Raw genomic sequence first — 23,271 nt, 5'->3', positions numbered from 1 at the left:
GCTTTGGGCCGGGGAGGGGATATGGCATGAAGCTGTAGGGCCAGCACTTCAGGGGCCAACAAGGGTGGGAGCAGACTTAAGGTTTCCAGCCTGCAACGGTACTCTGGTAAGGCAACAAAGCCTCCTCCTCAACTCTCTAAAAGAGGGGATTGGAAAGTTGGGTGGCAAAGTCCTGGTTTCCATTTTAAACTCTGCACTGAAGCAGCTGTTCATCCCAGAAATCCATCATGCAGCTGCACAAGGGGACATAAAAATGTTACTGGGAGCAGGTGCTGCAGTCTGGAGGCAGAGGAGAGCTCACCTGCCCCAGTCCCACTGCTCACCCTGTCCTGTGACAGAGTGCCATGCCGAAGAAGAGCTTATTGCTCACCTTAGGCAACAGAAATGAAGAAATATTTTAGTAGAGCAGATCTCAGAGTATGCGCTACCACTTACTGATAAAGATAAGGCATCCTTTTTTAAGCTCTTGTATTATTGTCTGTTCTGGGACAGGTTTCTGTTTACTTGGGTAAAATAAATCTAAATTTATGATTCACAAATAGGTGATGCCAGATGCTCTTTGCCAGCAAATATAACAAAAATTCAGAGGAAGCTGGGATAGAGGAGATGGACTAATTTAATGTAAAACAACAGCTCTGCTCATAATTTAGTCCTCACTGCATGGGTCCAAGGTGCCAGGCACTGCTTTTGAGAATCAGTAAAAATAAGTGGGGAGAATACAAGCACACACCCTCCTGATATTGTTTGCATCCAATATGTATTCAGAATCAATGACAGAAATGTAAATCCAAAAGTGAGTAAAGCTGGTCACAAGTCCTTAGCACTGCCACTGAAATGCCTGGAGGGCTTTCAGAGCTTGGTTCAAGAAGCTTACAGTCATGTCCACCATGAAGAAACAGCTAACAGGAGAAGACACCAGAGAAGCTCCATCTTTAATGCCCTCTAGCACTTACAAAAGTCACAATCAAAAATGCCAAGATTTTCAAACCTAGAACTTTTGTTTGCAAATGCTAAATATCTCAGATCTCACTGAACCTGGAATACTGAACTATGCAATAAGAAATGCCACAAATACTGTTTAGCCTGAAAAAATCAAATGTGCCTAAAAAGAACCAAGAAGGCAGCCTTTCCAGGTTGAAGTTCCTTAAAGCAAAGCTACCGTGCCCAGGCACTCAGAAGGGTGCCTCTGTTCAGCTGCCACCGCTGTGCAGAACCGGCGCGCAGGGGCCGTAGTTTCAACACAGGGAGGGTTTTGAAGGCACTGTCGGTGCTGGGTTCTACTTCGTGACGTTGGGGAGCGCCGTCTGTCTGCTCCCACTCTGACACAGAGTTGATGAGCAGGAAAAGGCATGGAGGGAAAAAGCACACTTCACTCACAGCAATGCTGCTGCAAGGTGATGCTGAGTGGTACGATCTCCTGGGAATGCGTATGCAACGCTCTTTGAACCATGAGGGAAGAAGCAGTCTGCTAATTAGTTCCGTGGTAATTGGCCATGCAATGTTATTCCTTGCATAAGGATTGCTGCGAAGATATTGGACACCATCTGATTAAAAAAGAAAGAAGAGCATTATGTGATGGAAACTTAATGAGATGGGCTCCAAACTAGCCCTAAGCAAGCTGGACAAGAAAAATAAATGGTGGCCTGTTTGGATTGAGATCACGAGATAGTTGCAACCATCTGGGATACCCACAGACAAAATTTAGGAGCCTGGGCTGTAAACGGAAAAAAACCTAAAGACGGAATTGTCTTTGCATACTAACCTGGATCCTCAAACATTTTAGGAGAGTCGCTTAAGACCACTGGTATTTGAGAAGACATGCAGGAAACGAGGTGTACCTCCAGAAGTACACGAGCATTGCACATCAAGAACAGACATCCTTTGAAGTGGCAAGAGACACAGACGATTAATGGCTCTGGGTGAAAGATCAAAGTGGGAAAGCAAGCAGGGCTGTGAGGGCGAAGGGCTGCTGCAGCTCTCCCAGAAAGGAGGAGCAGATGAAGCCCTCCCAGGAGCACCCTACGACCAGGGCGGGTGGTCAGCAGGGCCTTTGATCACCCACACACCTCCTAGAAAAGCAGGACAGCGGGGACCTGGCAGGTCCGTCATGGTTCTCAGCCATGCCCATGTACGGCTCCTACCCTGAAAGTGCTTTCAGATACCGGCTGCCTGTGTTGGTGTCTTCTACAGGTGAGGGTACGAGGCTGAATTTAAATTGATTGAATAGCACTGGGGAGCAGGACCTGAACAGACAGTAAGACCGAATGCAGCTGGTGGTGCAAAGTCCCAGGCAGCGATGCTGGGGATGGACCTGCCCCGCGAGCAGCGTTTCACAGCCCCCCCCTCCTGCACAGGGGGAGGTTTCAGGCCCCTGTATTTTGTTGCTATTATTCACTTGTGGGTGAATTATATTAGCATTTGTATCCAAATGTAGATACCTCCCACTGCCACGGGAGCCAAACACAAACACACTGATTATACATACAGCGTCTGGGGCACAGCCCTAGTAACAGAGATAAAAATCAACACATCCAGGGAACAAGAAAGAAAAAGGCAGTGCAAGAGTGAGTCAGCAAATGTAAGCAATACGTTAGTCAGGCGAGCATCTCTGAATGCACCGCGAGGTTGTTCACGCTGCGGACAAAGTCACATCCCCGATCACCTGGATGACACGCCACCCCGCTGTGAGGGCCCCCTCCCTTTTGCAAGGGCGCCTCTGCATTTTCATACTGTTTTGGGGAAGGCTTTACTGCAGATTTCTTCCATTGCCTCCCCGCCTTAAGTCTGGGAAAGGAAAAAAATCTGTGCCAGGTTTAGAAACATGTAGACATGAGTGTGGAAATCCGGTAAAGCAGAGGAGGCCAGCTGTGCTGCTGCGTCAGGCGTCATGATAAAGGCTGAAGGCTCCCAGGATTAGCCCGGTCACTTTGCAGGCCACGGAACGCTCCACTGAGCCTGTTTACAAATTAGTCTGTGGTCTGGCTCATCCTCCTGCCAGCCCGCATTTCTCTGCAAAACAGGTGACTTAGTGCCTCGGAGTGCCACCGCAATGTGCCCCCACCAGCAGGCAGACCTGCCCCTCCGCGAACGGCCATCGGACAGCAGGGCTGAACCTCTCCTCTCTCGGCTCACACAAATCACAAATGACTACACCGAGTTAAATGGACACAGCTGCAGAAAGCAGTGAGTGGGAAGAAAAAGCAAGGTACAAGGCCAGGAAGTTTTACAGAAGTCAGAGGATTTCAAGTCACCAGCAAACTCATTTGCAGTTTTTCTGATCTAAATCCTGTTTTTCTGCCACTTTGAAAATGCAGACTCTAATTAACTCATATTCTTACACACTCTGGCGCCCTGAAGAGGATACTTGCTTTTGTAAATGTTATTTATAAAGCAAGAGCTAATTAATACCTGCTTAACATATATCCATAACCTTCAAAATGTCTCCTATGAGTCAACACACCCTGACTCGAACTGACACTTCTTTCCCCTTCCTGTTCTGTAAGGCTTTCTCCAGCGTACAGCCACTACCCCAGAGCATGGCAGAAGGCAGCCTAAGCCCCCGCCCACATTAACTGGTTCAACACTGGAGACAGTTTTATTCTGGAAGTGGAGCACTTGGACATTTCCCAGAGATCGGCATGTAAGCCAACCTCTGGGAAACAAGCCCTTTTAAGTTTAATATTCATGCTTTCTAGTGATCCCCCACATATTACCATTTACTCCATCGCCACATCCTGCATTTGCATCCTCTTTGTCGGTATTCTTGTAGGAAGCCCGCGGGATGGCGGCTTATTCTGCCTTCAGCAGCACTCACATCTCTGTCTGAATCAAAGCTATAGCTAATGCTAGAGGCACCTCATGTACTCATGCACAAAAATTTACATCCTCTTCCCATTAAAGTCACAGGCATGTCTTCCACTGACTTGGACAAATCCTAGATGCCAATTTTAATAGTGAAGGTCCTTGAAAGTCTATAGTTCTCCAGACAGGTGCCTTACCCAGTCTTTGAATGAAGCAGGTTGAGCAGGATAGTCTAGGGACCAGACTGCAGGGCGTTACCATAGAAGGGTGCGAGATCCAGTTAGAGAGGGATGTTTGTCTAATTCACAACTTGGAGTATTTGTCCCCGCTCATGCAGCTAGAAGGAAACCACTCAGACCGCATGGGTGCAGCATTTTGGGCACACGAGCCACAAGTCCCTCGGCATACACGCTCTCATGGGTACTAAATACCAAAGGACACATCATCTCCACGCCATGCTGTCTCCGGGACTGCTTTCAAGGAAGGCCACACAGGCAGCCTCCGGCAAAGGCAGCTGGAGCAGTTCGATGATTTACTGCCTCCATCGGTCCCTTCTGCTCTGCTGCGGGATGTCACGGCCCCGGGAGAAGTCATGACAGGCAGCCCTGGCACAGGCGGCTGGTTCACCTAACTGTAGCAGTGGTTGCATCTGCATGGCACGAGGCAAAAGTAAGCTACTTGGAAGCTACTCCAGCGCCAGCAAACTCAAGGCAACCCACCTTGACATCACCCCCTTGTGCAACCTGGGTGACAGGGAGGCTGTCCCTGTTGCCTTGCAGGCTGGTTGACATTCAAGGGGCAGAATTTCATCCAGGAGCCAGGGAAAACACATGATGGTACCAAGTTTATGTCTGATGTGCTTTGGCTTACTGTATGTGCAATGGGAGGCTCTCAGAAGTGCTGGGAATCGAAGTCTTGCTTTCTTTTATCGTCATATAGGACATGGGAGCTAAAAAGAGAGACCTCAGCTGAAAGTCAGTGGAATTGGTCATTCTAATCTAGCAAGACTTCCAGTTGCAATGGCTTCGGGCAGCTCTCAGAGCAGCCCTGGTAGCTGTGCAGGTCCACCACTTTCAAGGCATCACTGCTGTTGTTAGAAAAGTTACATTATAGAGCTCTCTGTCGTTAAAGCATCTAACTCACCAAGAATGTGACTGTGGGATTCAGTCTAGACTTAGCAAAGGGCAAAAAGATACTAAAATATCGTAACTCTCCATGGTAATACAGTGAACACAAGTGTCCCTCTTTCAAGATACACAGCTATTTTAAGAACACAAGAGCTACTTGAAATTCCACCGAGTCAAGACTCATTTGTGAAAACTTAAGGCAATGGGTTAAAGATGTCTAAAGCCAAATTCATGTCCCCTGTAAACAGATACAACACCATCTAGTTTAATGGAAAAAGGCCTACTCTCTACCAGCAACAAATATGGATCATAACTAAGGTCATCAGAACACCACCTATGAAGACAAAATGCTGGAACATAATCATAAAAGAAAAAGTGTAGGCAAGATGCTTGTGGTCTGTCAAAGCCTCCCTCAACTGTATATGCCATTTTAATTGATGCAATTCAAAACTGATCACTGTACTCGCAAGAGGGGCGATAATCGAGAAATCGAGATAAACCAAAGGACCGTCCTCAGTATCTTATACACTTTGCATGCCTACTCTGAAGCCACTGGCATTTCATTAGGCAATATATTCCATGACACCACAACAGCTGAAGTTATGGGGCTGCTAAGGCAAAAAGAGCATTTGGAAAGCCTGAGGTCAAAATCTGCATTCCCAGCTTTAACACCGATACACAACAGATACTAACAGATCCTTTTTTGTTCTCCTAGTCCATTTTTCTTCTCGATCAAGGGCATGCTATTACAGAAAGCACAGGGAGGAGCTCTGCTCATTCACCACACGGTAAAAAGCTGTGGTAGCTCTTATAATTACTATTTCTCCCTAATCTCTGGATTGCCCACATTATCAGCCCGGTGTGTATTTTTTCCTAAATGCGGACACAATATCTTTTCTCTTCATATTCTTCTAGCATCTTTTCCAATTATTCCATGTACAGTAATGAGCATTTCAAAACACGTGAATTGTCATAAACATTTTACATATCAGATGCTACATTACATTTAGCCAACACATACAAGTTCAGGAACTAAATCTCTTACACTGAATACTGTAGACTTTACTTAGGATTTTTCCAGCTAGTGACTGGAAAGTGGCTTTTAAAAGAGAGGCCCCTTTTATACCAGGATATGACGGGGGCTGAGGAAAGCTACAAGCAAGCACTCTTCTTCTTTTGTTATTGCCCTACTCCAGAAATCAAGGACCAAGCGATTTCATCAGAAGGTGGCAGCGGGACTACCCCAACACAGTACTTTTTCTGTCCATCCGGAGACAGCTCATGGCCAGGCCTGTGCTGCCCAGCTCCATCAGCCCAGCACCAAAACACAGGCCAGCCGTTTCCCACTGCGTGGGCTGTTTTACGTAAGCATACAGGGCTTCCCCAGCCACCCGCGCTGCTGGCTTGACTGTTCCTAAACGGGAAAAAGATATACAGAAAATGAAAGAGGGAGGGGGAAAGGGTGATAAAAAGGGAAAAAACATACAGATATCTGGAAGAAGAAGAAAATGCATGGTGGAGGAGAAAGAAAGAAGGATGGCTGGAAATAACTATGGTCCAATTAGCTCCCTGGAGTCTCTCTCTATTCAGTGCAGAGAAGGGAGTGGTTTTAGGATGCAACTTACCTCTCTCAGCTCCCTAATTCAGGATGAGATGACTCAGACACTTTACGCGCAGGCATCTATGTGTGGTCAGACAAATCCCATCACCAGTGCCTGCTGGGTGCTCAAAGGACTGAATGAGTGAACAGTAATACAAACAGTCTGTAATCACCAAATACCAGGATCCTGGACATGCAAACCTCCTGAGCAGGATCAAAAGACATACGTGGAGGAGTCTGGGAAAGGCATGCACCGTAACTACCATCTTTATACAGAGGTACCATTACACAAGGACCACCTCTCATGAACATTTAGGGCCAGGCTTTCAAAATGTTTCTTTCAGTAAAACATTGTCTTTCATTTCTTAACAAGCATGAGCATCCTGCGTACAACAGCCTTCTGACAGTCTGGCTCTAAGTGTTGCAATAGGAACACCTGATGTTGATCCTAACTCTCAAAGTAAATTTTGAAATTTGTCCATGATGTAAGCACTGATGTAGGAGGGGAACTCTTGGAAAATGCTGGAAAGCTTATGGGAAATTGTTAAAAATGAAAAAAAAAAAAAACCAAACATTTCAGACGTGATATTACAGGTCAGTGAACAAGGCCACATTAACTGAGGATTCCTTTCAGTGCTATAACATTATTTTTACCCATGGTGTTTGGCTGTCTGGAGCCCCCTCCCTCCACTGGGACAGCTGCAAAACTCCCCACTGGGTCACAGAGATGGTGCCAATGTAGCTGCACAGATCTGGCTCTCACAGTCCAAGCAATAATTTATCTAAACCTTTTAAAAACTAAGAATGAGTTTTGTCTGCCTGGGGTACTACTAGTCTTAAAATAAACCCACAAGCTGTTAGGGGTGAGACAGAATTTTTCATAGCATCCATGGGCAGCGCCTTGCACAGGGAGAATCTCGCCTAGCATCAGACCCCCAGAAACGCCACAGTATATAGGATTGCTGGGCATTTTCAGCATGAACTGCCAATCCAAGTACAATTTAAAAATAATGGATTTAACTCCACAGTATTTACAAAGTTCTGAAACAACAAATAATGATTTAACAAAATAAACTGATGGTCTGTGTACACAGAGCCATTGCAAGAGGGAAGGTCACTTCCAGACAGTTCTGGCATGACTGGTACCAAAAATAGTATTTCCTTTATCAGGCATGTGATCAAAAAAAAGGTATTTAAGCACACAGGAGCTATCAGGTCAGATCAAAGGTTCAACTAGGTCAGTATCTTGTTTCAGACAGTGGCCAACAGCAATATCTTATGGAAAAATGTAACAGGGCAATGCCCTCACAAAATAATGTAAAGAAAACATTATGCACCTCAAAATACTTCTACCTGTTAAACAACTTGTTTCATCAGGGGTCTACCACCAATGCTGTACACTCTCATGAGCAGTTCCACCCAGCACATCCTCACAGCTTCAGCTTTTACCTAGGAAACGCAGTGAAATCACCACCAGGTTTTGTTGGGTTTGGGTCAGCCACCCATGAGCACGGAGATGCCCTTGCACAAGGGCCAAGTTTCTGTCCACACCTGGGAGAGGGGACCCAGCAAGCCCCTCTGATGATGATGATGATAGGTTGAGGTCTAACATGGGCCAGAATAGCCGTCAGCCCCAGAGCTACTGTGTCAACGGAGCAAAAGTCTTCATGAAAGTGAAGGTAGCTAATGAAGACAAGAGGATCTAGACATTGTCATGGTGTACAAAATAGCTTGGAGTTTTCTGCCTGGCTGTCAAGCCAAGGAGGATGAAGAAACAAGAAGTAAGGAATTGAAATGTAAGGTGTCCACAGAATTTCCTGCTAATAACCAATGCCTCTCTTGGTTGTGACCTGCAAAGACCTGGAAAAGGAGCTGGACAGCCAGTCACTCTGGGGAGAACAAAAAGGAAGAAAACCCAGGACTTTCAGCTGCCTGGAGATTTCATATGTTGGAAACCACAAAATTCCCATTAATGTTTACAAAGGACCTGCATTTAGCAGATGCACAACAGGATACCTAGAGGGCAAAACCCCAATTAAAGCTAAAAGGAAGATTACATAAGGAAAAGCCAGACTTTGTAAAGATTTGTTAATAAACCCACTATCTGCATGGGACAGTGCAACAACTTTGGCATCCTGCTTTTGTTTATACTTAGGGGATTTCACTATCATCTTAAGTACCTCTTAATGGTTCTAAATAAAAAAGAAAAAAGAAAAAAAGAAAAAAAGAAAAAGAAAAACAGACAATTTTATTAGCCAGAAGATCAGACTCCTCAATAGTATCATTGTGGTGTTTTTACTGAGATGAACTTGCCCCATTGTTTCTTCCCCTTAAAATGTTAATTGGTGCTCCCTGGGATTGCTCGTTCCAGGTGTATTTATACCATTGATGGCTGAAGACCTACAGGGCAGATATTTGTCCTTAATAATGCTCTTGGCCAACCTTAAGTTTTATGTCCAGGGGTAACTGAGGCCATCAGATATCAAAACCAACACATTCAATTTGAGGAGCTCATAATCATGGATGATGTCCAACAAATTTTTAAAATTCTATTTAAAAGTTATCATCAGAAGATGTTGAATAGTCTGAAGTTTTATTGGACTAATTGAAGGACAGCTTCTTCCATAAATTTGCAATTAAGAATGGTCTGGACTTTTGTAGTTTAATGCCATGACACCAACAATAAACTGCTTTGCCTCAAATATTACAGCAGCTCTTCTTACACCTCAGTTATCACAGTCAAGGAGACAAACTTTGCCCCACATCCTTGGTAAGAATAATGTATTCTTCAGTGCTAGTACAAGTGTAAAGCTGCACAGTAATACTGTAAGACCATTACAATTTCTGTACTGATTTAATGTAGCTACTCATATGGGGTCTTACCTCCTCAGGGTCACCTTTGTGACATGGTAAAAATCAACTTTGAATATCCCCAGAAAGAATTTGTTCCCCATTTTACAGCTGAGGAACTGAGGCACAAAGAGCAATTTTCAGAGATGACACAGGTGCCCAATTTCCATTGAAATCGTGGCACTCGGGCACTTTCCAAAGAACCACGCCTGACTGATGCCTGACTTGTACAAGGTAGCTATGGCTGCATTCAGTTTGAAGTCAGGCTCCCCATGTCCTGAGATGTATTGATCATCATTTCCCTGCTTGCTGGGTACTACATAAACCACTACATATCCTCTGCAAAGCCCCAAGTCCCCTGGCATGAAGTAAATCGTTAACTTGCATCACCCTCTCTTCTTCCCCACTCTGAATACCAGCTCTTCCCACAGGAGGTCAAGGACTGCTCAGCAGATGCAAGATCTGCCCATCATTTCATGTCATGTCTGCTCTGCCGGATCTGTCTCCCTTCTCTAGCCAAACCGAGTTCACGTCATTTTTGGAGTCCTTCCACCTTGCTCCTGGTCCATCAGTAAGATTTGTGGCACTCAAAGGGTAAGACATCCTCACAAAAGTCAACAAGACTTGCAATGGAAGATTTGCAATGGAGCACATAGTACAAGGCACACAGTGAAAGACAGTATCAGGTACCATTGCTACTTTGGATCTGAAAGCAATAATAACCACGTTGACAAACGCTGCACATGAAGTGACATAATTTTCTCCTTGAATTAGCCTGGGTGCAATCACAGCCCCGATGTTTGGCGTTCTGCTGCCAGCTTGCATAATGCTAACCCGGGTGTCCTTGCAGAGCACCCCACCGGGCTGCACCGGCCTCCCCCAGCAAACCCAGCCCCAGGGGATGTGACGCTGTGACATGAACAGGAACAGCATGCCTTGTAGTAGCAGCAGTTCTGGGACGCTTTGGTCAGGGACAGGGCACCACTGTGCTAGGCACTGTGTAGACACCAAGTAAAGAAAAAGCCTTCTACTCCAACCTGGGACAAGGCTCAAGTGGGCTGACAAAGCAGTTGGCAAGAAAAAAAAATAGCGGGTAGCAGTACACGGGTAACGTGGTTACACAAATAGCTCACGTGTTGATATAGTCTGAGTCAGTGAAAAGTTTATTTTACATTTTAGCTGATGTTAATTTACATTTAAAAATAGTATGTTTTAACCTCTGCCCACGTCCATTAAAAGAAAAAGCATCTAAACTCCCTCTTGATTAAGCTTTCCAAAAAGTGTTTTATGTCATCTTGCCTTGTGCAGTCCCAGTGGACCCTGTACTACAAAATCATTCTCAAAGCTGTGTAAAGCTCCATAAACACTAATAAAAGTTTACCCTCGAAGCAGAAGATGAAACCCCAGCTCTGTACCCTCCAACATCTCCAGCTCTGTACTGACAACACCTTTGCAGAGAAGGGTCTCTGCATTCTCCATCAGTCTGTCCCCCCTCCCTGGAACCCCAACACACCAGGGGTACCAGCCTGCCAGTGCTAACACAGTCATGAAGACAGAGATACTACAGCTTTTCCCTTACAAATTTTTTCCCCTTTTTACTCTATATTTATCGCTAATAGTCAGCAGATCAAAGTCAGCTGAAAAGGGCTTGGGACAGGCTCTTGAACAAGAGGCAGAGACTGTGCAATGACATAAAGGAAGAAAAAAGTACAAAATATCCTTTTATTCCCAGTACCACTATAGATGGTTGCGGAGAAGACACCGACAGCAAATGCAGCGCACAGATTTGAGAGTTAAATACTCCGACAGACCTTTCTCTGCTGAAACCAACGGGAATGTGACCACATTGGACTTTTTAAGGAGCAGTAAATGTACTGGACATGAATGCTCACTGCGTTTTCAGCAGGGGGGTCAGTTATGTTAGGCATTGCAGAAAATGGAGTAATCAAGACCCCTAATCACACAATGAGTTACATGCACCCATCTCCTGCTTACCCTGAGCCTCATTAAAAGGCAACATCTACCAGCACAGACCTCATTATAAGACCAGGACATAACACATGATTGTAGCCTGTCTACCGTGTTTCTCTTAGCAGATTATGGACAACCAGACTGCGCCCATTTGAGGCAGGGGGAGATTATGGAAGCCATCCCCACGTAAATTTTATTCACTGCTTTTAAAGAAAACATTTTTTAAAGATGTCTAGGTTGCAAGGGACATGCACGTGCAGTGTCCACCGCAGAAAAACTAACAGGAGGAAAAAACGCACCAATCTAAATAACAGTGGCTTGTCATCAAGGTATGATTAAAAATTCACAATCGGGAAAGGAATGCCACTGCAGTGCCTAGGAAGAGCCCAGAAGCATGTGCAACCTAACAGCAAAACAGCCTATAGCAACTCAGGTGCCATCATACAAACTGCTGTCTTCTCAATGTGGAGGAATGACTTTGGCCAAAGCTGCGCTTTGCGCTCAGGCTGCCTTTGCCCAGGGTGCAGAAGAGCCCATGGAAGCTGATTTCAGGTTGCACTTTTGCTAGGACTGATCAAGTAGAGACACTACCACATTACCGAAAGGATATCCGCCTCGTGCCGCCCCCAAAAGCCCTGTCACCACGTCCTGTGAAACTACTGCTTAGCAGACTGGGAAGTTGGACCACCGCGCAGGGTGCCTCCTCCCACCAACTCTGTGTGAATTTAACCAGTGAAGGATAAAGGTCTGTCTGCCTGTCTCTGCATGGGTGCCTGTATCCACAAGCTAGCAGAAATAGCCACAGAGGTGAAAATACCATCTTCCATGGGAAAAGTTCCCTGCAATTCAACCGGGCCCAGGGCGTTTAGAGAAGGAATGAGATAGCTGGGCACCCTGCACTCCAATCCCAAGGGAAATCAGCTTCTTCCCATCGTTCCTTCGCCCACCCACAAAAAGCACCGTCACTCCAGGGGTTCAAGCCACCACTTGCTACTCAGCCTGAGCTTGCACAAACACCCCTCTGCTTTCTCAGCGTATGCCTAGTTGAGGATACAAGCTACTCTTTCAAAAGCGCCAAAATAATTCAGCATCCCACATCTCATCCCAAACCAAAATGCTCCTGAATGTCCATATTCACTGTTGAAAATGATGACAAGCTCCTAAATTACTTCTTGTTCCACTCTTACAAGTTTATAATTCCCACAAGCACATGGTGTTTCGCAAAGCAGAAGAGAGGTCTTCACTCTCAGAGGCTTAAAAATTAATGAAGCAACATGATAAGAGATGTGTTCATACTCTAAGGATAGGGTGAGCAAAAGGCCAAAGCCTATGTTTCAGTGGTAGGCTGAATCCAGAAGACACCTTCAGGATGATATTTTTGTGCCACCATCTTTTTTTTTTTTTTTTTTTTTCCTCCCAAGCATGCACACAGACAGAAAATACCTGAACTCTGAAAGGACATGAACTGTTATTCCCCATAGACTCCATCCTTGTATTTTCAAGGAGCCAAAGCTCTGTGATACTCCAATACATCGGCCTTTGGCTCAGAAAGGCCTGCGGGATGGAGGAAAGGCAAAGGAGCAGGTATCCTCTAATCTCTGCAGCACCAAAGCTGCCATGCACTGGTGGCCCTGTCAGCTTTATTGCCAGTTTACACAAGAGAGCAGCAAAAAGCCCCTCTGGGGGATGAAATATGGAGGTAGGCTAAATTCTTGGGCTGACTGAATTTTGCTCAAGTAAAACAGTCTCTCTGTGGTAAAGAGCAACTCATACATCTTCCCTTTGAGTCCTTACCGCGGCACAGACAGAAGGACAGGGTGACCACAGTGTCCCCTCCACATCCTTCACAGGCATTTAGGAAGAGCTTGGGGGGGGGGGGGGAGGGGGAAGGTAATTTACATCAGTTTTTGGCTGCCACGCATGTATGCCTGGAGAGATACGCATACAGCCTCTCACTCTTGATTTCTGCGTGAGGTAAGAGTAGCTTAAGTGGATGAGGGAAGCTTCTTCTGCATTTAGGAAACAAACCTGCCTAGGACAATGGTTGTGTGAATTATTGAAAGGCAAGCGCATTTTCAAATCCAAATTAGTTGACCCTCTGCTCTTCCACACCTATCTCCCGTTTTGACCAGAAAGAGAATTACAAAGGATAAATTTCTCTCAGCATCAGCTGCACTTTCTGTCTCTCGCCACACAGAAGTTTCAGGTAACAAAAGGTTAAAAATAACTTCCTGCACCAGGATGGCTTTTTTCAAATATACAAACATTTATACTCATGTGAGGTTTACAAAGTTAATTTCAGAGTCCAGTTTGAGTTGCCAGTGCCTTTTAAAGCCAAAAAAATGCCCAGCTGCCCTTACGCATTGCTTCTCTCTTTGCTGAAAGCTCATTAACGAAAACGGCCACTTTCTCCAGCAAAGCCCCATAGCACCTCTACGGAATAACCAGCCCACGTCTGTCCTGCTCGTCCTCCTCCGCTCCGACTCCACTATCACCTGCGAGCACGCTGCCGGCTGCCAAGGGTTAAACCTTGGCTTTTCAGGGAGAAAAACAGGAAAGGGAAAAGTCAGGAGAGGCAAAAGGGAAGGGATGGAGGGGAGCCTGCCCGAAGGCAGCAGCCTGCAGGAGGGGAGCAGCGCCAGGGGCAGGGATGGCTGGAGCTCTGCAGCAGCCGGCGGAGCAGCAGAGGAAAAGTTTCTGTGATTTTAGGCAAGCCCTCGCGTGACGTCATCTTGCCCAGATAATCCGGGCGCAGTCAGCGCAGGCCTCCTGCCTCCCCATTGGCGAGCCCCTCGTCAGCAGACATCTGAAGATAATTATTATTGGCCAGACAATTATAACAGGAACAACTGTCACTTCGTGCTGATGCCCGAACCTGGCGCTCTGCAGCACGATGGAGAAGGACGCCAGTGGTCACCGCTCCCTCCATGCATTTCTGTCACTTTTGCTTTCCTAAGCACCGGCCGGTTTTTGCTACCTCACTGGCTGCAGCTGGGAACTGGGATCTCAGCGCTGCAACCCTTTTTGCTGTATGTCTATCTGAACTGCGAATTTTCTGCAAAAATAGTAATGCATTTAGTCACAAGAAACAAAAGACTAGAGCTGCATTAATTCTCTTGCAGCAGTTTAAGGAAAAAAAAAAAATCCTCTGCAGATTATTTACTTCATCCCTTTTCCCTCTTTGAAGAGGTTTGGGAGGAGGTGCCGGGAAAGTTTGATTTGAGGAAATCATTTGAAGCAATTATTTTAATAAACATTTGACTTAATCCTGATATTACTGAAATCAAACCGCCCACGGTCTGAGCACGGTAAGATCAAAGCGATACCATATCTTATATCAAAAGCCACCTACCTGATGGCACTATACGTAAATGTACATCATCAACAACAGCTTTCCCGCAACATAAAGTGTAAGGAGTTTCATGAGAGTAAATGGACCTGTTAGCTCTTTAACCTCCTCAAAACCTGTCATCGCTTGTTTCGGGAAGACAACTAATTGGTGGCTCTTGCCCTCAGAGACCAGCAGGCTGCAGGTCTGCCTTTGCAGCCCGCAACCTCGCTCTGCTGTTCGTGCCCCCCTGCAGAAGCAGCAGGCGGTCTGGGGGCTATACCATAAGGGTGTGCATACATACAAAGCCAAGCATTCAGGGAGGCACGAAACCCATCAGCTTATAAGTATCAGGGAACAGACTGTTCATTTTTCCTATGTGTCAGAACAGTAGACTCTTTACAGCACTGCTAATCTAGGCCCAGGCTCTAAAGAGGTCCCAGCGCGATGCACGTTGCAGGATGGGGGCCTCCCTAAAGTGAAGCAGGAACATCTGGAATGAAGCAGGGAGGACCTCGTTCACTGCCGTTAGACCAATTCGCCATCAGACGGGCTCCCTTCATGCTAGCCCCAGATAGGCGATCTCCAGGGGAGGAGGACAGTGAGGAAACAAACCCTAGGATGGGGGTGTGCTGAAGAAAAACCTGGGTGTCAGCGATCGGTGTGCACAGAGAGCACGCACTTGCCCCAGGGAGCGATGGAGCTTGGAGCAGGCTCCGAGGACAGAGGGAAAGGAGGGGCGAGTCTTGGCTGAACAGAACCAGCCACTTACTTCCTTGCACCGTGATCCATGCAGACCAGCCATACCAGTACCTAGGGGCATGCCACTACCCCCAGGCTTTGCATTCAAGCTTTTCCAGCTTTAGGCTTACGCAGTTATAATTAAAAGGGCTTGTCAGTGCTTTAACCAGCTCAGAACCCAGAGGATATGTAAAGAGATTCACGTCCTGCCTCAAACTGGGCTATGTCTTCATATGCGATCTAGTCAGACCCCAAAGATGCTTCCAAAATCCAAAAGACAGGGTCAGCTCTTTAGAGTCGACTTCATCCACTTCAGCCCCCTAGCACCCTACAGCCTTTTTTTTCTGGCCTTGTAAGGTATCAAGAAACATTTCTGAGATAGAAGTAAAATAACAAATGCCACACCTATAGAATTTGTTTACCTCCATGTTAGGCACTGTAATAATATTGCATCCTAATGTAAATGGCGATTACAGTATAAAATCCTGCCACAGTCTTTCCTGAAGCAAGTCCACTTAGTCCATCTTCTTGCCCAAAGAATGAACAACCGTGTTTATCCCTACAAATTACTACTTCACAATCTTACCTTAGGACGCTCTTACGTTAATGATGTGTACATTAACTACAAAGTCGAGAAGCCATGTACTGCCACTGACGTCTGTGTAAGCAAACCTATCGTGTCATCCTGATATGAAGTAGAAAAGCCTTCTTGTTGGCCCTTAGCTGCTGTATTTTACCTGTTCAGCTCCCCCGCAAAATTCAAGAGCTAGAGTAGGACCTGTTTCATTAAGCGAGTGAATTTCCTGAAGATAAAAACACACAATTTAATCTGAAACTCGGAATAGTCTTCAGCAGCATTTTCAGGAAAAGCCTGCCACGACAGAGACCTCAGCGGGCACAGCTCTCTTTCGTTTCCAGAAACATTCCCAGGCCACAAGCAGATTGCTCTCCTCCTTTACTTTCACGTTAATCAAAGGTATTAATTCATCAGTTCCCTTACAGAAGGCAAAACTAGACCAAAAAGCGTGTGCTCACAGATCATCGTTTCTCTTTAGCTGTACAGCAGCAACGTAAAACTGATGGTCTCCTCCTTTGAACCTGGGAAGTGGGAGCCCGGCGTTACAGGAGTCCCAGCTGGCGACCTCTGCAGCACACGAGACTGCCAAGGGAGATTTTAATAACACTGCTTAGCATTTATATAGTACCTGACATCTTCAAGGCACTCAGCAAACATTACCTAAGTCATCAAAGTGCCTCATGAGGGCATTTCAGCATTATTACTTGCCCCCGCCTCAGTCTTTCCCTGCTGGGGAAACTGAGGCCTAGGAGAGGTTATGTAATGTTCCCAAGGTCATGTCATGAAGCGCAGGAGAGCCAAGGAGACGCAGGAGTCCTGGTTCCTAGTCATGTTCTTTAATCTAAACTGCATCTCTCCTGGGTTATTTGGCTATTGTACGCACTCAGGTATCACCCCCTCCATCCTCTTTTACCAGTTTGTCCTATTCTGATGCCAATTTTCTTCTGGAACACGGACAAAATGGGAAGCATCCAACACTCCCAGCCCAAGAATATCTATGTGGTCTCCCTTTTCCTGCAGCATGAGTGACACCAGGCACCCCGCAAGAGCTAATGAGCTCACCTGCAGGAGAATGGAGGGAGACAAACACACACTTAAATGGTCATTTTAATTATACCACCCTTAAAAGTCCCCAGACAAGTCACTGGAGGACTCTAGCAAGTCCCTGGCTGAGATCTACCTAGGATCTGGGACCATTCTGCCTTGCAAATGTAGGCACCAAACCTTGGACCCAGAGCCAGTCCTATCCTGCCATCGTCACACGAGGGTGGCACGGGGAAGGTCCGGGATGAGGGAGCCCGAGAGGGCAGGTGGCACCGCCAAGGGAGGGCACACCGGCAAGGGGAAAGTCGGGGGCAAGCTGGGGACAGAGACCACAGGAGCAGCAGAAAGGGCAAGACCGGGCACCAGGCGAGGGTGGCCGGGGACGGTGCAGCAGAGGCGCAGGTGAGCGCGGGCAAGGGGCGAACGCAAGGCCCGCGCAGGTGGACGAAGCTAGGATGAGGACCGGGAGGAAGGTGTGGGCAGGCGTGACGGAGAGGGGGCTCCCGGCCCCGAGGGCGGCCCGGGAGACCCGCGGGAGCGGGCAGGGGCAGCTGGGGCACTCCCTCTGCCCCCGCCCCCACGCTGCCGGCCGAGGCCCGGGACCGGGGATGCCCCCGGGTCAGTGCGGGGCAGCGAGCGGGCTCCCGGCACAGCGCTCCCCCTTCGGCGGGCAAGGCTGCGTGCGTGTGTCCGTCTGCGCGTCCGTCAGGCTCCGTCTCGCCGCGGCCCGGGAAGCCCCGCCGGGTCTTTGCGCAGCCCCCCCCCCCACCCCCCGGGCACGGCAGGTCCCGCCGCGCCTCGGCTCGCCCGGGCTCCCCGGCCACACGCACACGCCCGGAAAGTTGATAGCCGCACGGCTGCAAATGAAGTTTTATTAGGAGCCGGGGAAGGGGAGGGGGGTGGGAAAGGGGCTCCGCAGGCACACGCGCGACTTGTGTTGCCGGGCGCGGGAAGGACGGGCAGGGAGGGACGGAGGGGAGGACGAGGGCAGAGCCGGGGCACATGTGCGGCTCTGCGCCGCCGGGCCGGCCGGAGGCGGCGGCGGAGCTCGGGGCCCGCACCGCACCGCGCCGCACCGCGCCGCCGGCGGGATGCCCCGGCCTTGCGTAAGGCGGGGAGGCGGCGGGGCGAACCCCGCCCGGGCGCGCAGGTAGCGCCGGCGGCAGCGCCCGTGTAACCGCGCAGAGCCGCGCAGAGCCGGGCGCAGCCGGATGGGCTCCGCCGCCTCCCCGCCGAGGCGGGCGGGCGGGCGGCGGGGCCCGGCGGCGGCGGCACTCACCAGTTCTCCTGCATCCACTGGATGGCCGCATGCTCGTTGAACTGCTTCTCGAATTCGTATTCCTGCAAAGTCAACACTGACATGTTCATTGGCCCGGTGGCTGCGGAGCCGCTCCCCGCGCCGAAATGCTGCCTGCCGCCGCCTCGGGAGCCGGGCCCCTGCGCGCCCGCCGCCGGAGAGCCCCCGCCTCTGGCCTGGCCCGCCCCGCCTCAGCGGTACCCCGGGTTTAGCATAGCTCCGCTCCCCTCCGCGCCTCTCCGCCCGGGCCCGCCGGTCTCCTCCTCTTCTGCGGCCGCCGCGCAGCGCCCGAGGGCGGCGCGGTCTTAGTGCCCGCCCGCCGCCGCCGCCGCCCGGGACACCCGCCCCCCGCCGCCGCCCCTCGCACCCCCTCCCCCGCTGCTCCCCGGCGGACGGCGCCGCTCCGCACCGGGGCTGCGCTGCGGCCTGGCACAGAGGACATCCCCCCCCCACCCCCCGCCCCGGTCGTCAAAAATAACTACAAAAATAGGAAGCCCCCATCCCCGTGTTGAACGGCTACCGCAGCGGCCTCCGCGCCCTGCCCGGGAAATAAAGAAGCACAAGCTGAAGTTTAGCCAGAAAAGCAAACGCAGACGCTCCCCCCAAAAAACCTTACCGCCCCCCATCCCTTTTGCGTTTAAATTTAACATGCACCTGCCGTGACTGCCGCCGCCCCGCGGGGGTGCACCCTCTGCCCCCGCTGCCCGGCCAGGCCCGGCACCGTCCGGCAGCGGGGCGGCCCCAGGCTCCCCGCGGTGCGCGGACACGCTTTTGGATGTTATCCTACGGGTGGGGCTGGTGGAGCGTGGGGCAGAGACCCCGAGCGCAGCTCTCACCGGCTCAGCTCCTCCCGCAGCTGGGGCGCGCGGTGTTTGTGGTCCCTTCATTTTGCCTTCCCGTCTCATCTGCCACATGCTGATGTCTCCAGCTGAGTTCCTCCGACTCCGGCAGCACCCTGGACGTGCTTTGTAGCACGAGCTGGGCTAAAATAGCGGTCCCAGCCCCCACTGAGCCTGCAGTCTGAAGGCACGGGGAGAACAGCTTTCTTGTCAAGAAAGCCAGCCGTAAGCGAGCAGGTCGGCACAGGTCAGCATGCTCTTGACTCTCGTGGACTTCAGTTCTCATTGACACAGAAGTTCTGAATGTCATGAAACCCAAGCACTGAGGGGGGGGGAAAAAAAAAAAAAGAGCTCTCAAGTTGTGGGACATCAACAGCCTGACATTCCTGCTTGCATTTTGACTATTGTGCTCTTCAGAGTCATGTTTTTCAGCTTTCCTCTTCTTTTTTTCTGACAATTAGAGCTTTTATTTTTTCCTAATGAGGGCTGAGTTTCTCGCATTGTCATCTGACTGGGGGTTTTAAGCAAAACACCAAACATCACGCTGCTCACACTGAAACTGCAAGGCGGTGCTAAATTATTATTTATTACTGTTGTACCCAGAGGCCCTCAACAGACGAAGGTCCCATAGCCCTTTTCTCAAAGAGATTACTGTGTGTATAGACAAGAGGAAAGGGAAGAGAAACAGTCCTAGTCTTGCTTTCTGGATGGAGAAGCTGAGTGCTGCAGGGGTTTTCAAAACTGCTTCACATCAGCTTTCAACAGCCACTGAACTGGCCAGTGGAGTGGTGTTTGGGCAAAGCTGACTTCATTTGCACTTCTGCTCCAAAAGATCTGCCTCTAAAGGTGCGTGTTTGTCTTCTAAATCTCCACCGGCAGGCAGTTTCAGTGGATGGGGACCCGAAGGCAGATGGGGGAAGACGGGTGGAGAAACCTCCAGCGCAGCCACAGATGACATTGTGTGGCTGGATGAAGCACGGCGTGACGGGCTCCTGGCAGCGGCAATACTTGGGCTCTGAGCCATGGGACCGCTCCTTGCCATCATGCCGGAGGATAAACGCTGCCCCACGCCAGATATCGGCCTGCACCTCCTGCTCCTCTGCCAGACGCTTCCTGTAGGATTATACATGGATGTGCCACCTCCAGATGAAATATCTCCTGGTGGTGCCCTCACCACAGCATGCATCCGCACTTGCTCCATCGCTCCACTTGCTTCAGGTGATACTGCTCGTCCATCTGAACAGTATCTTTAATACAGAGATGCAAAGAAATTCATCTGGGACACAACAAATGCTGGTGTATGTCAACTCTCTTTGGTAGAAAATGACTAGGAAATAAACACAGGAATCTGGACCCCAATTTTGAGAGAATATTTATGTATCTTGTACATTTACTCCCATGAGTAGCAAAGTATTTTTTCTGTCTTAAACTGTGGAGTTGTTACAGAGAGACGGTTACCAGAAATTTTAATTTTGGTGGGGAAAAACCATCAATATCCCTTTTCCTGCAACTCCAACCTATTTTGGATTAGAAACTTGAGTGACTTAATGACTTGTCCCAACTGATTATTTCATGAGTATCTGGTGGGTTGAAGTTTATGGTCTGTGGGCTTCTTTCTCCCAGAAAACAGTTGTTCAGAAGTGCCCTGAATGAGAAGTTTGCAGAGTGCATGGATGGACTTCAGAAACCCTGAAGTGGCAGATTAGCCACGAGGTCTGAGACCTGCTCCGTTACACTGGCGGCTTCCTAAAGTCAGTGCCAGAGCTGGCGAGGTGCACAGGATGAAGCTGAAGGTTATAAAGTGCTATGGCAAGGGCTCCTCTAGGGTTAGGGTGGCCACGGGGCTTCAGATGGGGTTGACTATTGCCCCCAGGGTTTCTGCCTGGAAATACCTACTCTGGGAGCTCAGCTGCTGTCCAGACTCACAAAGCATCTGTGTGGCGTTCGGCGCTAGTTCAGGAGTGCTGCCCGTACAAAGCATCAAGTAGAAGTTAAGTCCCAGCAACACCTGAAAATCAGCTGTAACAGTTTCAGGAAATACAGTAGCAGCCTCGAAATGCTAAACCCTGCTGGGATTCATATGACTCCCAAAAGCTCACCAGGGACTTCTCCAGGTGTTCCATAGCTCACAGGACTTCTACATAGGTTAAACAATCTGCAATGAATCCTTCTTTCCTTCCTGTCCTGGTCCCATGGGGGCTACCTGAAAATTCCCCCTAGCACGTGACTATCTGCAAGTTAATACCAAAGCTCGGGGTCACTTACAAAATCTGCGTTGACAATGGAAGAACGTATAAAATCTTCTTGGCCTTGAGGAGTTTGTAAGCCCTGCTTCTAGTTGCTTATATCTATTGCAGTCCAGAACAGTAAACAAAAATATATAGTCTATTTTAAGGGGAAATAACTTTTATGTAACCATTTTTGAAATAATGTAATTAATTCTTACATAAAAACAGGAGCTTGAAGTGAAAGTTGTAAATACCTTTCAGGAGAAAGGATGAGAATGGGGAGAATGATATGGTTTCAAGAGACAGGGAATACAACCTTAGTCCCACTGCGCACATTCATGTGCATACCTTTGTATTTTTTTTCTACAGGGTGCCCATCTCGTTCAGTAAGTGGATAGTTATTGAGCATTACTTTTTATTCCCCTTATTTAGTGTGTCTCCTAAGGCTGTATAGAAGGCATAGCAGCTAAATGCTGCATTTTATACCATAGACGTTAATGCCATCTCCATTTTACCCAAGACCCTTTGGTTGAATAATGCAAGCGGGTTCATTCAGGATTTACAAAGGACTGTCTAATCAGGTTGGGCACCTTACCATCATCATTCCTGTTACTAAGCAAATACTTTTTCCTCCCTGTCACAGTGTTAATTTATTGCAAAAACCATTAGGCTTCTATTGCCATAAGGAGTAATTTTGAATGGTTTGTCGTACTGATATATAGCTAAGTCTCAATGAAACTCTTAGCAGCTGCTGGGAAATGAGATGCTATATCGCTGACAAGTCAACATAAGGTATAGTAAGTGGCAATGAGAGTTGACATTGTGATTTAAACATAACATCAATTACTAAAACAAACAAAAACTTGAAGGAGGCCTGTGTGCTTGAAAGCTTTTTTACTAGTTGTATCAATTAATGCATCAAAAGACTTTGTCTGTCTGTCTGCAATTTTGCCATACATGAAAGCAAAGTGACATACAGATAATGGAAGCCATGGAAAACTGGGTTCTCCCATATGCCCCATAATCTAGAAACAATTAGGTGGTGCCCTTGGATAAGATAATGGGAGTTGGTATCAAGAATGAATAAGGGACCTCCCTAGGACTACTAACCAGTCCTGACTGGTCATAACAAAACGAAAGGTTTCATCAGGTGCCAGGGAATAAACAAAAAATGGCCAAGGGATGTTTATGGGCAGCCCAAGTCTACCTGGCAAGTCAGGCCTGCAAATTGGGTTAGTCTGTGCCATTGCATTATGCCTGGACTCAACCACAGGCAGCTGGAAAGCTGCTTGGACAAATGCCGTGGTAAGCCTAAGCAAACCCTATGAAAAGATTGTTGTACTTAGGAAGATTCAGCTCATAATAAATCAACAGTAAACAGTAACCAGAATTAAAATGTTATAAGGAAATTTAAAGCAGAATTATAGTGTGATCTTTCAGGTCTATAAAATAACCCACATCTCACAGTAGTCCTGTTTGGTCGTGCTACAGTACCCAGGGACTTCAGCTTGATCACGCACATAAAAATCACCCGTGTGCTCTGAAACCACCTAGATCTATGCTCTTCTGTGATATTTTTAATGCAGCTCATGCCATGTACAACAGAAATGACGATGGGCAGGAGCAAGCTGCAGAGTGCACCGCAGGGGCTGGGCAGCAGCTCCAGGGTGCAGCCCTTGTGGGTAGCTTAGACAGAAATCTGCCCCTCCTCATTGTTGGGGCTATGGCTTAGATTGGCTCAGTAAAAGCTCACTGTGGTTGTAAGTGGGGTAATTATATCTTTGTCTTCACACGGTTCACCTCCTCAGCCCCTCTCAGTACTTTTTTCACAGCCACAAGAAGCAGAAGCATTTTTCAATTCATGCTGA

The 23,271-nt window shown here is 48.2% G+C and overlaps 1 protein-coding gene across 1 annotated transcript in view; it reads right to left on the bottom strand.

Moving 5' to 3' along the window:
* ELOVL6 (ELOVL fatty acid elongase 6) overlaps positions 1 to 18,407 on the bottom strand; it is a 75,732-nt gene extending 57,325 nt beyond the window's left edge. Inside the window, exon 1 of the mRNA XM_075709624.1 lies at positions 18,319 to 18,407. Coding sequence (XP_075565739.1) covers positions 18,319 to 18,407 — 89 coding nt within the window. The remainder of the gene's footprint in view (positions 1 to 18,318) is intronic.
* Between the last annotated feature and the right edge of the window lie 4,864 nt (positions 18,408 to 23,271).

Source organism: Pelecanus crispus, chromosome 4 (genome assembly GCF_030463565.1).
Source record: "Pelecanus crispus isolate bPelCri1 chromosome 4, bPelCri1.pri, whole genome shotgun sequence".
In the NCBI taxonomy this organism is placed as follows: Eukaryota; Metazoa; Chordata; class Aves; order Pelecaniformes; family Pelecanidae; genus Pelecanus; species Pelecanus crispus.
Note: the sequence above shows the minus strand (reverse complement) of the source record. Positions and strands in the feature narration are given on the sequence as shown.